This window comes from Mobula birostris, chromosome 25 (assembly GCF_030028105.1).
Source record: "Mobula birostris isolate sMobBir1 chromosome 25, sMobBir1.hap1, whole genome shotgun sequence".
Taxonomy (NCBI): Eukaryota; Metazoa; Chordata; class Chondrichthyes; order Myliobatiformes; family Myliobatidae; genus Mobula; species Mobula birostris.
In genome coordinates, this window is record NC_092394.1 from 60,721,521 (window position 1) to 60,739,153 (window position 17,633).

Sequence of the window (17,633 nt, forward strand, 5' to 3'; positions counted from 1 at the left end):
CCAAAAGCCACAGTATTTTATAAACCTCAGATTAATTTTATAAACTAATTTTCTATTAAAGAGTTTGCAGTAAATACAACTTAATAATTCCCAACTGTAACAGCACATCAGTTTCTTCTTATGTGCTGCTATCCATATTAAAGTACCTATTTTGGCATTAGATTTTAATGCAAGGTACAGGTCTGAGATTGCAGACTCCGTCTTTCCTGTTCGTTGCTCAAGACTGGCTGGGCTATCTATTTTCAGTAACTACTTTATTTTTCTCCTGACAGATTTACTTGAAGCATTTAATGTTATTAAGTGGATATAGTAGTGTTCAACATGAAAAGGCAGTGAATCAACATAATCTGGTTGTGAAATGTGAACCAATGTGTTTTGTGCCATCTTTGTATCAAAATAGGAAAAGTTCATATTCTTTGGATGCCTGGCCTTCAACCAATTTCACTGAAAATTGTTGGGAGGGAAAATGCATCCTTTGTTTTCTTCTGGGGTGAGCAGTCAAGATAAATTCTGCATTTCTTAGGCAGTTAGTTCTATAGTTCTTCTGCAGTTGGTTCTATCTTGCATAGAATTTTCCTTGGTGCAGAAATAGCCCAGCAATGTCATTGCTCTGTTCACTCCCTCTGCTGAAGAGCACACATTTATACAGCATTTTGGAACATCCTAACGTTTCCATAGCTAATGAATTATCTTTCAAGAGTAGTTACTAAAGTAAGCAACTGAGGCCAATAGTTTTAATATAACAGGTCTCAGAAGCAATCTTTATTCAGTTATCTAATAAAGGTTGCCTACAAAACTGAGTGCCATGAATTGTAAATTTTGAAGCTTATTAAATAACCTAAAATTGTGAACCTTTCAAGTGGTCCATACCTGTGGTACTTTTTGACTTTGTCAGAAGCCACTGATCGAGCTGTAGCTCCATACATATTAGGCACATCACCATCATGTCCTGAAACAAAGGGTGAAAAAGTAAATATGCTAATGCAAAAAGAGTTCAAGCCATTATGCACAGAACAGTTACTTATTTTAAAAAATGGTGAAAATACAGTATCTAAAAAAAAGCATTGATATCAGTTAGTCATTTAATTTAACTGAATGTTAAACAGCATCAAAACAGTCACACAAGTATCTTCCCCCAAATATTTCCCCAATTTTAATACATTTTGGGCTCATTAACAAGTATTAAAAATAAAATACTTGAACTCTATTGCTATCCAATAACGAAGCCTACAACTGAAGGATCTGTGATCTGCGACACTATGATTACAAATGGAGATGCTTTTGATTACTCAGTCCAGGCTGATGAATGAAGACCGGTTAAGCACCAGAGATGTCATAGAACATGCTGAACCAGATACTGATTTGGATTCTAATCAGAAGATTAAAAAAAACACTTAAAATGGGTCAAGGCTTCTGGGGACTTTTGCTATTGCTTGCATGGTGGGGCGGTTGGGGGGGGGGTTGTTGGTGCTTTTGCTGGCGTGAGTGGGAGGAACGATTGATGCTTTTGCTGCTCCTTCTGCAAAGAGTGAGGGGATGGGGGGTAGCGGGGCTTCAATGTTTTATCAGTCATTCTAATGGGGTCTCTTGTTTCATTGATGTCTGTGAAGAGCATGAATTGCAAGTTGTATACTATATACAAACCCCATTTCCAGAAAAGTTGGGATATTTTCCAAAATGCAATAAAAACAAAAATCTGTGATATGTTAATTCACATGAACCTTTATTTAACTGACAAAAATACAAAGAAAAGATTTTCAATAGTTTTACTGACCAACTTAATTGTATTTTGTAAACATACACAAATTTAGAATTTGATGGCTGCAACACACTCAACAAAAGTTGGGACAGAGGCATGTTTACCATTGTGTTACATCACCTTTCCTTTTAATATCACTTCTTAACCATTTTGGAACTGAGGATACTAATTGTAGTAGATTTGCAATTGGAAATTTTGTCCATTCTTGCTTGATATAAGACTTCAGCTGCTTTACAGTCCGTGGTCTCCGTTGTCTGATTCTCCTCTTCATGATGCGCCATACATTTTCAATAGGAGATAGATCTGGACTGGCAGCAGGCCAGTCAAGTACATGCACTCTGTGTCTACAAAGCCACGCTGTTCTAGCCCGTGCGGAATGTGGTCTGGCATTGTCCTGCTGAAATAAGCATGGACGGCCCGGGAAGAGACGTCGCCTTGACGGCAACATATGTCTCTCTAAAATCCTAATATACGCCTCAGAGTCAATGGTACCTTCACATACATGCAACTCACCCATGCCGTGGGCACTGATGCACCCCCATACCATAACAGGTGCTGGCTTTTGCACCTTTCGCTGATAACAATCTGGATGGTCATTTTCATCTTTGGCACGGAGAACTTGACGCCTGTTTTTTCCGAAAACTAGCTGAAATGTGGACTCATCTGACCACAGCACACGGTTCCACAGTCTTTCGGTCCATCTGAGAAAGCTTGGGCCCAGAGAACTCACCGGCGTTTCTGCATAGAGTTGACGTATGGCTTCCTCCTTGCGTAATACAGTTTCAAGTTGCATTTCTGGATGCAGCGATGGACTGTGTTGAGTGACAATGGTTTTCCAAAGTGCACTTGAGCCCAGGTGGCTATAATCGTCACAGTAGCATGACTTTTCTGTGCACTTTTCAATCTTATTTTAACTCTGTCCCAACTTTTGTTGAGTGTGTTGCAGCCATCAAATTCTAAATTTGTGTATATTTACAAAATACAATTAAGTTGGTCAGTAAAACTATTGAAAATCTTTTCTTTGTATTTTTGTCAGTTAAATAAAGGTTCATATGAATTAACATATCACAGATTTTTGTTTTTATTGCATTTTGAAAAATATCCCAACTTTTCTGGAAATGGGGTTTGTACATTCTCTGCTATTAAAGGAACCCAAATCTAAATCTGAGTCAAAATAGATGGCAGTGGGAAAATAAATACAAGTCACCACTGCTATGCTCACAAGAATTTTCATATCAATCAGAATACATGTCAAACCAAACAGCAACCATTTCCATTTAGTGCCTTTCAACAAGTAAAATATCCAAAGGGGCTATAGAGTTATTGTTTAAGATGTGACCTAAAGCTACCCAAGGACAGTTCACAAAACCTTGGACAACTAGGTAGATTTATAAACGAGTGGCATGGTAGTGTAGCAGCTAAAATTGTGATTCCCAACGGGGACAGTTACATGTCCTAAGGGTGAAAAAAGTTGTCAGTGAGCATTTAAGATTCTTGGGGGGGAGTAATCAGCACCATATCTTCATAACTTGAGGCATGAGACCTGATCAACTGTTAGTAGAACAGACACTTCCAAAAAAAAAGGAAAGGAAGAAAGAAATGATGAGGCACTGGATTACCGGAAGAACCATAGCTCTGCAGGGAGTGAGCAGTCAACATCACAGCGTGTCTGGAACTCGGCATTCTCATTGAACCTTACCGATCAAACAGACATTATTGAGGATGCATAAACCACCCGACAATTCCCCTTAACTCGCAACACAGAACGAGTTCATGCAATTTAACAGTTGGTAAGTCAAGTACACCCTCTCAACTTTCTGTACAGATCTACGGAAAATAGGTCACGCAATGATACATCACTGGCCGGAACTAAACAGTGCAATAGAGCCAATAGTGAACCTGCCAACCCCGAGGATTCCTCTTCAGTTGTTCAAAGTGACCTCCCACTTCATATGTGCAGTCAAGAACCATCTTTGGGGATTATGAGACCTTGCGTGATTATTCAATTGAGTTAAAGTCTAAAGTATAACTGGAATAGTATAAAGATCCTGATATTGTCTGGTCAGAATCCCACAGGAACTAGAGAGGGGGAAATCACTAGTTAAGGAGATGTCCGAGCAGTCTGGGAAACTTGCTGCTAAGCTTAAGAAATCTAGCTGCCAGGTCTCAAGGAAGGGAAAGACTCCTTTATGTCGATCCTTGAAGCCTATTCTGGGGTGGGGGGTGGGTAGCATGAACACTCTGTAACACCTCGTTCCCTTTGCCTGTGGATATAGACAGGGATTTGGACTGTAATTTGGCCACTATTTCTACGTATGAACTTTGTGAGCTTAGGGAGAGGACTTTGAGATCCATTGAATCACCCGTGTCAACTAAGAAGCCTCAGGAGTCATTCTCAAAGGAAGGTCCAGAGGAGAGGACCATCATTTGTGTCCTGATAGAGGTGTATAAGATGATGTGAGACATTCATCATGTGGATAGTCAGAGGCTTTTTCCCAGGGCTGAAATGGCTATCAAAAATTTTAAGGTCCTTGGAAGTAGGTACAGAGATATCAGGGGGAAGTTTTTTATGCAGAGAGTGGTGAGTGTGTGGAATGGGCTGCCGTCGACAGTGGTGGAAGCGGATACCATATGGTCTTTAAAGAGACTCCCGGACAGGTACATGGGGTCAGAAAAATAGAGGGCTATGGGTAACCCTGGGTAATTTCTAAGGTAAGGACATATTCGGCACGGCTTTGTGGGCCAAAGGGCCTGTATTGTGCTGTAGGTTTTCTATGTTTCTATGCTTATATATCTTGATGAACATCAGCTCTATCCCAACTAACATTCAGATTCCCATCCGAACCCTTATCAACGTAATTTTCACTGTTGTAATTGTCTTCAGCTTCACCTCACTGTTCCTTTATGTGCCGCCACCATTGTTCAATTCCATGTCAGCTAGCTGCCCTCATTAATATCCGATAGATATTCCCAGTTTGTGTTAATTTTCTATTTTAATTTAACCCCGTTAATGATGGATAGCGCAATCTCTACAAGTCTGAAGGCAGTGAAGCCTTGAATTCTAATCCTGCTAAAGAGAAGAAACGACAGAAAGTGCTCAATACAATGCTACATAGCTGGAGTATGGTTTTACTGCATTCCCATTAGATCAGCAATACCCCATGTGTCTTATTTGTAATACTGTACCATCTAATTAAGCCAGGAAACCATCAAGATTGCAGGAGATTAGTGGGCAAAATTAGGGCACATGGTATTGGGGGCAGAGTACTGACATGGATTGAAAACTGGCCGGCTGACAGAAAACAAAGAGTAGCGATTAACGGGTCCCTTTCGGAATGGCAGGCGGTGACCAATGGGGTACCGCAGGGTTCGGTGCTGGGACCGCAGCTGTTTACAATATATATTAATGATTTAGATGAGGGAATTAAAAGCAACATTAGCAAATTTGCCGATGACATAAAGCTGGGTGATAGTGTGAAATATGAGGAGGATGTTATGAGAATGCAGGGTGACTTGGACAGGCTGGGTGAGTGGGCGGATGCATGGCAGATGCAGTTTAATGTGGATAAATGTGAGGTTATCCACTTTGGTGGTAAGAACAGGAAGGCAGATTATTATCTAAATGGAGTCAAGTTAGGAAAAGGGGAAGTACAACAAGATCTTGTACATCAGTCACTGAAAGCAAGCATGCAAGTACAGCAGGCAGTGAAAAAAGCTAATGGAATGTTGGCCTGCATAACAAGGGGAATTGAGTATAAGAGCAAAGAGGTCCTTCTGCAGCTGTACAGGGCCCTGGTGAGACCACACCTGGAGTACTGTGTGCAGTTTTGGTCTCCAAATTTGAGGAAGGACATTCTTGCTATTGAGGGAGTGCAGTGTAGGTTCACAAGGTTAATTCCCGGGGTGGCGGGACTGTCATATGTTGAAAGATTGGAGCGACTGGGCTTGTATACTCTGGAATTTAGAAGGCTGAAAGGGGATCTTATTGAAACATATAAGATTATTAAGGGATTGGACACACTGGAGGCAGGAAGCATGTTCCCGCTGATGGGTGAGTCCAGAACCAGAGGCCACAGTTTAAGAATAAGGGGTAGGCCATTTAGAACGGTGTTGAGGAAAAACTTTTTCACCCAGAGAGTGGTGGATATATGGAATGCTCTGCCCCAGAAGACAGTGGAGGCCAAGTCTCTGGATGCTTTCAAGAAAGAGATGGATAGAGCTCTTAAAGATAGCAGAATCAAAGGTTATGGGGATAAGGCAGAAACTGGATATTGATTGTGGATGATCAGCTATGATCACAGTGAATGGCGGTGCTGGCTCGAAGGGCCGAATGGCCTACTCCTGCACCTATTGTCTATTGTATACTTCCATAAAAGATACCCTGAAAAGGCTTCTTATGGTGTAACTCAGTTCCAGAAGATGAAAGAAGCATTAGAAAAGCATTGCACACTCAAGTCTTTTGCCAAGAAAGCTAAAAATGACCTCCATCTTTAATATCTCTGTTTTCCCCTTTCAGGGTTCTTTTGAAGACCCTGACCTGGAGTTACATGCTGACTACAGTTCTTTGTGGAATGGGACCCGCTCTCAAGGTTTCATAACTGGCCGTTGTTCGGCACGCCAAGGGCTCAACCTAAGAGTCTGGCTCAGCTCTGGAGGCCTAGAATCTCGGGGTTCTGGAGACAGGTGGATCGAAGGTTGGTGTCATGGCAGGAGACACCGAGGGAGTCGGAATATCTATGGCTGTGTGCCCAGACACGCGAGATCTTTGGGCACAGAGCTCAAAGAAAACGACGTAATGGACTTTTAACACTGTAAACCAATGAGCAGATTGTTATGTCTCCCCGCTCGCTGTGAAAATGGAGACAATTCTTTCTCCCTTATTAGGTAGGGGGAGAGACTCTGTGGTATGTTAAATGCCAGGTGAACAATATAGTCTTTGGGGTTACTGCAAGTCTGTGTCTTTAATGTTGCTTTGCTCATGCTTGAGTGCTCTGTGGTGGGTGCCGAAGCCTTTTTTTTTGTTGTAAAGGGAATTACAGAAGCACGAGAGGGGAGCTGAGCAAAGTTGATTGGAAAGGGATACTAGCAGGGATAATGGCAGAACAGCAACTGTTGGAGTTTATGCAGGCAATTCAGAAGGCACCTGATCGATACATCCCAAAGATGTAGTATTTTAAAGGGAAATGTGGCAACTATGATCAACAAGCAAAGTCCAAGACAGCAAACTAACCAAAGAGAGGGCACATAATATAGGAGTTTGAAGTGATTTGGCATGTCAACAAATACACTCAAAAACTCCTATAGTTGTACCATGGAGAGCATTCTCACAGGCTGCATCACTGTCTGATATGGAGGGGCTACTGCACAGGACCGAAAGAAGCTGCAGAAGGTTGTAAATCTTGTCAGCATCTTGGGGATTAGCCTACAAAGTACCCAGGACATCTTTAAGGAGCGGTGTCTCAGAAAGGCAGTGTCCATTATTAAAGACCTCCAGCACCCAGGGCATGCCTTTTTCTCACTGTTGCCATCAGGTAGGAGATACAGAAGCATGAAGGCACACACTCAGCGATTCATGAACAGCTTCTTCCCCTCCGCCATCCGATTCCTAAATGGACTTTGAAGCTTTGGACACTACCTCACTTACAGCATTTCTGTTTTTGCACAATTTTTAATACTTTATTTTCAAATTTTTCAAAAAAAATAATGAAATCAACAAGAATATACCAGCTCAGACATGTGTAAAAATGAAACAAGCAAAAAAAAGGGACATAACATTACAGGGATGCCTATTGTGTGCTCAAAAATACTAAACGTTAAATCTCAAATGAGGGCCGTGAGAAATCAGCTGGGGGGAAATTATTCATCTGCCCCCTGCCTCGTCCAGGTAGGCAAGAAATGGATCCCAGATAGCCGAAAATTGTTTAATTGAATTGGTTCTCAAGAACCTAAGTTTTTCCATCTGTATGACTGAGATCATATCAGCCACCCATCTCCGAATCCGTCAGAGACTATTGTATAGCTGTAGGAAAACAAATAGTAGATTGCGAGCAGCCAAAGATGGCGAGACCAGCTTCCAAGGGGAAGGATCTTTTATAAGCCTTTGAGTACCAGTCGAATATTTTGGACCAAAATCCAGTCAGTAATGGGCAAAACCAAAAGGTGTGTGACAACGTGGCCTCCGTCCCTTGGCACCCATCACAGTGCAGCACATCACACAAACCAATCTTCTGTCCGTGTAGTCACTTTACACCGCACGCTGTCGGGGCGGTGCTGCCAGGATAATTAAGGACATGACCTACCCAGCCAACACACTTTTCGTCCCTCTTCCTTCCAGGAGAAGGTTCAGGAGCTTGAAGACTCGTACGGCCAGATTTGGGAACAGCTTCTTTCCAACCGTGATAAGACTGCTGAACGGATCCTGACCTGGATCTGGGCCGCACCCTCCAAATATCCGGACCTGTCTCTCAGTTTTTTTGCATTCCTTACTTCCCATTTTTCTATTTTCTATTTCTGATTTACAATTTAAATTTTAAATATTTACTAATTTTAACTATTTTTAATATTTAATATTTGTAATCCAGGGAGTGTGAAGCGCAGAATCAAATATCACTGTGATGATTGTACGTTCTAGTACTAATTGTTTGGCGACAATAAAGTATAAAGTATAAAGATGATGGAATTGATGGCTTTGTGGCCAAGCTTGAGACAATACAAAGATAGGTGAAGAGGCAGGTAATGTTAAGGAAGCAGTAAGTCTGCAGGAAGACCTGGACAGATTGGGAGAATGGACAAAGTAGTAGCAGATAGAATATAGTGTAAGGATGTGTATGGTCATGCATTTTGGTAGAAGAAATAAAGGTATAGACTATTTTCTTAACAGAGAGAAAATTTAAAAATCAGAGCTGCAAAGGGATTTAAGAGTCCTTGTGAAGGATCTTCTAGAGGTTAACTTGTGGATTGAGTTGATAGTAAGGAAGGCAAATGCATTGTTAGTATTCATTTTGAGAGGACTAGAATGTAAGAGCAATGATGTGATGCTAAGGCTTTAGAATGCATTGGTCAGACTGCACTTAGAGTATTGTGAACAGCTTTGAGCCCCTTACCTCAGAAAAGATATGCTGGTACTGGAGAGGGTCCAGAGGAGGTTCATGAGAATGATTCCAAGAATGAAAGGATTAACGTATGAGCAGCATTTAATGGCTCTGGCCCAAAACTCACTGGAATTTGGAAGAAAGAGGGAGGATCTCACTGAAACCTATTTAATATTGATATGCCTGGATAGAGTGGACATGGAGAGGATGGTTTGATAGTGAGTGAGTCTAAGACCAGAGGGCACAGCCTTAGAATAGAGGGGTGACCATTTAGAACAGAGATCGAGAGGAATTACTTTAGCCAGCGGGTGGTGAATCTGTGGAGCTCATTGCCACAGATGGCTGTGAAGGCCAAGTCATTAAGTATATTTACAGCGGAGTTTGAGAGGTTCTTGATTAGTCAGGGCGTCAAAGGTTATGGTGCGAAGGCATGAGTATGGGATAATCAGCCATGACGGTACACCAGAGCAGACTCGATGAGCCGTTTGACCTAACCCTGCTCCTACATCTTATAGTACACTGACTTGTTTCACCGTGGTCTAGTATGAAGCACCAATACCCACAAAAAGTAGTGAATATGGCTCAGTCCATCACAGGTATTGTGCACATTGAGCATAACAACATGGAGGGCTGTCGTAGGAAACCAGCATCCATCATCAAGGATCCCCGCCAGCCAGGACATGCTCCTGTCTCACTGCAGCCATCAGGAAGAAGCCTTACGACAAACACCACCTGGTTCAGGAACAGTTATTACCCTTCAACCATCAGGCTCTTGAACCAGAGGAGATAACTTCACTCACCCCATCACTGAACTGTTCCCACAACCTATGAAGTCACTTTCAAGGACTCTTCATCTCATGTTCTTAATGCGTATTGCTTATTTATTATATTTTTCTCTTGTAGAGTTTGTTTTTTGCACGTTGGTTGTCCGCCCTGTTGGGTGTCACCTTTCATTGATTCCATTGATTCTCTTGTACTTACTGTGAATGCTCACAAGAAAACGAATCTCAGGGTTGTGTGATATATGTACTTGGATAATAAATGTATTTTGAACTTTGAAATATCTTGGGATTTAAGTTATAACACAACCCAAGAAAAACATTAGGGAGAAAAGTGTTCCACTGTAACTTAGAAATTAAATACTTTTATCCGCCCTCCCCCCTAAAGTTTCCAACTTTATATATTACATTCCATTACTAATGTAGTGTTCCATTTCTACATGTTTTTAGATGTGTAGAAAATCCTCTCTTATAAACTTAAAGTAGTAATGAATTCCAACATTGAACAACATATGCAAGCTCGTCATTTGGTTACGATCCAAAGAACAATCTCTCATTTTGAAATATTACAACTTTAAAGAGGAATACACTTTGGAAAACAAAAGCAGCATGATAAATACAAAGCACTTCCATACACATCATGCTGAGCATATCCACTATTCTGAGCATATAGTATGTTATGAGGTGGCAGCAACCATCGCTGGAACTGTTCATAAGCACAGTCTAAGTCCTGGCGGGAGGAGAGAAAGCAGCGCGCCGCGCGTGCGCAGCCCTCCGGTGAAAAATGATATTGTATATGTTAAGTAGGGGCCGTGGACAATTCTGATTTGATGGAGAATGGACGTGAAAGCACAGAGGAACATCTGGAAAAATTTCTGAAACTCTCGTTCACTGTTGTCGTTACTGCGTGGTCGGGAATCTTTCCAAGGGAAGTCCTCAAAATCCCCGGCTTTGCCTGCTGTTGGCGATCGAGATGGAGGTTGAATCATTCGGATAGAGATGGCGCTCAGTACTCGGTGTCGGAGAGCTGATCAGAGCTCAAAGTTTTCGGATGACTCGGAGTCGGACCGTGGTCGGGTATAACAGGGAGAGTTTTTCTTCCTTCTCCCGTCTGCGTGAGATGTGGGACATTTGAGAGACTTTGAACTTTTACTGTGCTCATGGACTTCTTCATCAAGTTATGGTATTGTTGCACTGTGGTAACTAGATGTTATAATTATGTGGTTTTGTTAGTTTTTTTTTCAGTCTTGGTCTGTCCTGTGTTTTGTGGTATCACACCGGAGGAAATATTGTATCATTTCTTAACGCATGCATTACTAAATGACAATAAAAGAGGACTGCGTGTCTTCATAATCTATCTAAGTTTGCATAAAATACCAAGGGTTGGTGGTTTAGTACAATCAAAATGAAAAATATCTAAGGTTATTAGAACTATGTAGATTGATTGCAATACCTTAATGTGCTGGTTGCTGCACTCTCTCAGGATAGGATTGGGCAGACTGCTGCAGTGTTTCCTCCAGTTGTTGTAGATCGAAAGGACAACTTCTGTCAGTTTAGGTGGCCATTTTGCCAAGAACTTCTGACCAAGAACTTTTAAATATTTTAGCATTAGATCCAGTACCCCTCCATTCTTCAGATTATTCAGTAAGAACTTATGAACTTCTTGCTTTTCTGCTTGTATAAAAATAAAGTTAAGGTTAAAAAGATCTACTAATGACTAATGTGCTACACTTCATTAAGTATGAAGTATCAATCCCCTATATTATTCACATTCAGATTTCTTTCAATTGTGAAATATACACAAGCCCAAAGAAAAGTTATCAAACAACTTATATTCCGAACCACATTGAAAATAAACATTGTGGAAAAGTTGGTACTTAGTGCAAAGCCTGAAAGACAAACACAATAAGTTCAGCAAATCTGCAAGTGAATAAGACATGCCAATTAATGTCCCTACCTTAGCTTGTTCCATTAGCCTGAATTCGACCTACAGTATATCCCCCAAAGCCTTTCCTATTCATGTAGCTGTACGATATGTGCTTTTGTTTTTAAACACTACCTTCCCCTAACACTTTCTCTGAAAGTTCATTCCATATATACACCAGTTTCTGGGAAAAAGCTGCCCTCCAGTTCCCTTTAAATCTTTTCTCTCTCAACTTAAACCTTTGTCCAGCAGTTTTAGATTCCCTTATCCTGACCATAACGATCCACCTTACTATACTGCTCATGATTTTATAAACCTCTGTAAGGTCATCCAAGGAAAACAGTGCCAGCCTATCCGGGCCTCTTTTTTTAAACTCAGCTCCTCCAATTGTGGAAACATCCTTGTGAATACTTGTTGCACCTTGTCTAAGTTAATCACAGCCTTCTCATAATCTGGTGACCAAAACTGCAGACAACATTCTAGGTGTCACCTCACCAACGTTTTACTGAACTGTAGTGTTACAAATAAACCAATGAAGGCAAATGTGCCACATGCCTTCTTCACCCTCCTGCCTACCTGTGTGCTGCTTGCTGGGAACTACACACTTGAACCCTCTGGGTCTGTCAGTTCCCAAGGACTTGCTATTCGCTGTGTCCATCCTGCCCTGGTTTAACTTCCCAAAATGCACAACTTCACGCTTGCCTGAGTTAAATTTTACCTGTCAATCCTTTGCTTACTCCCAGTTAATCAAGATCCTTTAGTAACTTTCTGTTGAAACCAATGTTCTTCACTCTTCACTATACTACCAACTTAGTAATCATACCACCAACATTCTCACCCAAATCACAGGCATCTAATCGTGAAAACAACTAGGAAGCATTGACTCCATCTGCCAAGCCACCTTTGTATTGTGGAAAAAAAGAGGAAACAAACTGCTTCACAGATACTGTATAGGGAGGAAAAAAAACAGAAGGGCTGGCCTGTGAGTCTCCACATCTTTTATTCCCTCTTGGGTACACAGATGTAGACCAGAATAACAGCAGACCCATGAAGGGCCAGTTACTGGTACTAAATATACTAAAAGACCAAGGAAAGGCCAGCAAAGGAGCTCAAATAGTGGTGGACTGTGAGAGGTCAGTCACAAGCAGTAGGAAATTTCGAAGAACATGAAAAGACACACTACACAGAGGCCAGCAAGCAAGACTCACAATTGGCGTAACAGTTCAAAGAATGACATATTGTATGGGGAGGATGAAGATAGTTAGAAATGGGGTATTCCTAGCTTTTTTATTATTTTTATTTTCAAAACTAAGAGAAAAGATAGGAACTCCCAGATTAAAATAGATGATGCTTTGAACGAGATAGGGTCCCTGGAGTAATTAATATTCTAAATTAAAGAGAGCAATTACAGTGGTTAATTTCTGCCCCAGTGCAGGCATCTCCAGCGGCAGATTCAGCACCAGGATAACCCAGTTGGGAGAGGTGGTGGTAAAATGAATGAGTATTCTTGTACAGCAGACAATGGAAGTAAACATGCACATACAGCAAACAGATAAGTGGAACACTGGCCTGCATGGCAAAAGGTTTCAAGCCCAAGAGTAGGGTCAGTGTCTAAAGATAATGGGTAAAAGCCATGGAGAATAGAGATGATCATAAATGTGGAAATATTATATATATATTTATACACATACATACACACACACAGACACACACACACACACAAATGTTCACAATTCTGATCTAAGGCTCTGAACGTCAAGTTTCTGAGAGTTGGTGGTTTCAAGTATACAACATCGGTGACAAGAATTCATTGTATTTCAAGAAATCTGGCAAAATTCTATATTTCTACTCAAATTAATGAACAGCAAACTATTTGACACAACAAAAAATTATTTTTACATAACAAGTGTAAATTACCCAGAACAAATAAAATTTAATGAGAAGCTATTGGAGACAGAACAGCCAATAGAGACTGCAAATGCTGGAATCTGGATCAACAAATAATCTACTGTAGGAATTCAGTGAGTTGAGAACCATCTATTGGGAGACAGGAACTGTCGATGTCTCAAGTTGCAATCCTGCATCAGGAATGGTAATGGAGATGGGAGTGATGAGGCAGTAGTCTGACACGACTGATGGACTGGAGAGGGATACAGGATGACTGGCAGGCTGCGCCAGCAGACAACAGGAGGAGTGTAGTATGAAGACAATGGCAGGTCATTATTTTGTTACGTTGCCGCGTCATATGACATGAGCGATCATAGTCTTTCCATGACAATGAATGTTTTTGGCAAATTTTCCTACATAAGTAGTTTGTTACTGCCTGCTTCTGGGAGGTGTCTTTATAAGACTGGTGACCCCGGCCATCATATACTCTTCAGAGATGGTCTGCCTGGCATCAGGACATGTGATATGTACCAGCTGCACATACAACCATCCACCACCTGCTCCCATGGTTTCATGTGACCCTGACTGGGAAGTGGGGGTGGCTAAGCAGGTGCTACATGTTCCCCAGGGGTGACCTGCAGGGCCAACCAGAGAGAAGGAGCGCCTTATAACTCCTTTAGTAGAAATGTATCTTATCTCTACCCGCCACCAAAGGCAGGTGGATGATTGATAAAGGCAGCTAAAGAAACAACAGCAACACACACAAAATGCTGGAGGAACTCAGCAGACCAGGCAACATTTATGGAAGAAAGTACAGTCAATGTTTCAAGCCGAAACCCTTGGCCTGTCACATTTTGTGTGTGTTGCTCAGATTTCCAACATCTGCAAATTTTCTTTTGTTCAAAGAAACAACAGAATAAGGAGCAGGTGGAGTGAGAGGAATGTGAAGGTTGGAGATGGCTGCTGGAGGAAGATAAATAGGAACACAAAGGTTTACACCTTTGAATGCTGGAATCTGACAAGTAAAGGTGGTGATAATGGTGAGAGGTGAACTAAAATGAGAGGAGAGATGGAACGAGAATCAGATGGGGGGAGGGAGGGGTTTGAGGAAAAGGAAACAACAATGAGAAGACAGGAAGAGGACCAGAAGGGTGAATGGAAGGAGGGAAAAGAACTCACTAGAAGAGAGTGTAACCTAAAATTGGAAAACTCAGTGTCCACCCACAATTATATTGTAGACTATTCAGGGAAATATGAGGGGTTGTTCCTCTAGTTTGTGTTGAGCCTCACCCTAGCCGTGCAGAAGACCAAGGACGGACAGGTCAGTGTAGGAATAGGAAGGGATGATGAAATGACATACAGCTGAAGCTTGGGGTGACCATTGCAGACTGAGCATAGGTGTTCTGCAAAACAGTTACCCAATCTATATTTGGTCTCATTGACAAGCATCGGAAGCATCAATGGAGCAGAAAAGGTTGGAGGTGGTTTGTGGCAATCTTTTTCCAAAAGTTTCTGCAAAGACAAGCTTGGTCAAAGAGACAAGTTTTACCAAGTGCCTTAAAGAAGGAAATAAAAGCTAAGAGACAAGACGATTAGAGAGGAGATTCCAAAGAGTAGGTTCCAAACAACTGAGGAGGCAGATATCAAAGTTTACCATAACCAAAAGGTCAAACTTTGAGTAGAACTGATGTCAGGGGGCCAAGACTGAAGGAAACTACAATGACAGAAATGGTCAAGGCCATGGGTTGATTTAAAAGACAGGTGGAAGTCTGAAAAAACTGAGTTGTTGTTTAGCCACATCAACACAAATCCAGCAAACACAGAGTTTACTGATTTATGTTAATCAGACCTTCACAAAGTAAAAAGCTCTTTTCTGAAGTTAACAAAATGCTATAACATTCTCATAGCCCAACTAATTCTCAAGTTTCCTCAGAAAATAAAAACCGGATGAACTGCATAATTACAAGCCATAAACAGCTGAAGGAATATGGATATGTAACTTTTCTATCTAAATTACAAAAAAACGTAAGATTCAGAATTTTGTTTTGAAGTTTTACACTTTACATGATCACTTCAGCTTTTTCGGGTGCTTCCTGGACAAAATACTGGCTAACATTTCCAATCTGTAATCATGACATAGATGCAAAAATATCAAAGTTTCAACTTTGCTTAATCTGGCAATCACAAAGTTAATCCCCAAACCTCATGTACCGGGACAAAATCTCCAAACCTCACATACTGAGATTAGTTGGGGAATTATTGAAAAATGAAAGTGTTGAGAAATGTGGACTCTGGTTTCCACCTACATTCCCAAACATGCAAGACAATAGGTTAACTGGCCACTGTAAGGTGTGGGGCAGACAGTAGCTTAACATTTAACACAATGCGTTACAGCACCCTTGTTGTAAGATTAGGGTTTGACTCCCACTGCTGTTGGTAGCTTGTATGTTCTCTGCATGACCACGTGGTTTTCTTCTGAGTGCTTCAGCTTGCTCCCACATTCCACAGTCATAAGGGTTCGGGCCGGTGGTTTTTGGACACGTTACTTTGGTAAGTGAAGCAACACACAGGGCTACAATGCTCACAGACGTGATTTGATGCAAACAACGCATTTCCCTGTATGTTTCGATGTACATACAAGAAATAAAGCTAATCTTTATTTTTAGTCTCCTGACTAATTGAATAGGTGACTTGTACAATCTGAGGGGAATTGAGGAGAATGTTAGAACATTTTTTTAAAAATGGAATTAATACTGGATAAGTAAACATGTGTCAGTGGCAGATGAAGAGGCTGTTATGACCATAAGACACAGGAGCAACACACACAAAATGCTGACACAGGACCTCTCAAAGAGTTTTGACCCAAAACGTTGACTGTACTTTTTGCCACAGGTGCTGCCTGGCCTGCTGAGCTTAAAACATAGAAACCGTCCTGCATAATACAGGCCCTTCAGCCCACAATGCCATGCGAAACACGTACTTACTTTAGAAATTACCTAGGGTTACCCATAGCCCTCTACTTTTCTAAGCACAATGTGCCTGTCCAGGAGTCTCTTAAAAGACCCTATCATATTCACCTCCACCACCATCACCAGCAGACAATTCCACACACTGGAATTCCTTCCTTCCATCTGTATAAAAAACTTACCCCTGACATCTCCTCTGTACCCACTTCCAAGCACCTTAAAACTGTGCCCTCTCGTGTTAGCCATTTCAGCCTTGGGAAAAAAACCTCTGACTATCCACACGATCAATGCATCTCATCATCTTAGACACCTCTATCAAATCACCTCTCATCCTCCATCACTCCAAGGAGAGATGGCCAAGTTCACTCAACTATTCTCAGAAGATATGCTCCCCAGTCCAGGCAACATCCTTGTAAATCTCCTCTGCACCCTTTCTATGGTTTCCATGTCCTTACTGTAGTGAGGTGACCAGAACTGAGCACAGTACAACAAGCGGGGTCTGACTGGGGTCCTATATAGCTATAGCATTACCCCTCGGCTCTTAAACTCAATCCCACGATTGATGAAGGCCAATGCACCGTATGCCTTCTTAACCACACAGTCAACCTGCTCAGCAGCTTTGAGTGTCCTATGGACTCAGACCTCAAGATCCCTCTGATCCTCCACACTGCCAAGAGTCCTACCATTAATACTATATTCTGCCATCATATTTGACCAACCAAAATGAACTACTTCACACTTATCTGGGTTGAACTCCATCTGCCACTTCTCAACCCAGTTTTGCATCCTATCAATGTCCCACTGAAACCTCTGACCATCAGAGAGGCAAAGTATGCACATGCCCAGCGAATCCACAGCCACTTCCAAGACAGCGGCGACACGCGGCGCATGTGGAAGGGCATTCAGGACACCACCACCTGCCTGTGCTGGTGATGCCTCCCTCCCAGATGCATTGAACAACTTCTACGCTCAGTTTGAAGCGGAAAATGACGTGGCAGCGAGGAAGACCACCCCTCCTCCAAACGACCAGGCGCTGTGTCTTACCGTGGCCAATGTGAAGAGAACCCTCTGCAGGGTCAACCTACGAAAGGGTGCTAGACCAGACAATATTCCTGGCAGAGTGCTTAGAGGATGTGCAGACCAGCTAGCTGAGATTCTCACTGACATCTTCAGCATCTCCCTGAGCAGTGCCGTCGTTCCTACGTGCTTCAAGGCCACCACCATCAT

The 17,633-nt window shown here is 41.9% G+C and overlaps 1 protein-coding gene across 3 annotated transcripts in view; it reads right to left on the reverse strand.

The window, feature by feature from the left end:
- cabin1 (calcineurin binding protein 1) overlaps positions 1 to 17,633 on the reverse strand; it is a 667,425-nt gene that overhangs the window by 553,592 nt on the left and 96,200 nt on the right. For all 3 annotated transcript variants that reach the window (XM_072243543.1, XM_072243541.1, XM_072243544.1), the window contains exons 11-12: positions 11,083 to 11,300; positions 871 to 949 (exon numbers count right to left, since the gene is read on the reverse strand). In XM_072243543.1, the coding sequence (XP_072099644.1) occupies positions 871 to 949; positions 11,083 to 11,300 (297 nt within the window). The remainder of the gene's footprint in view (positions 1 to 870; positions 950 to 11,082; positions 11,301 to 17,633) is intronic.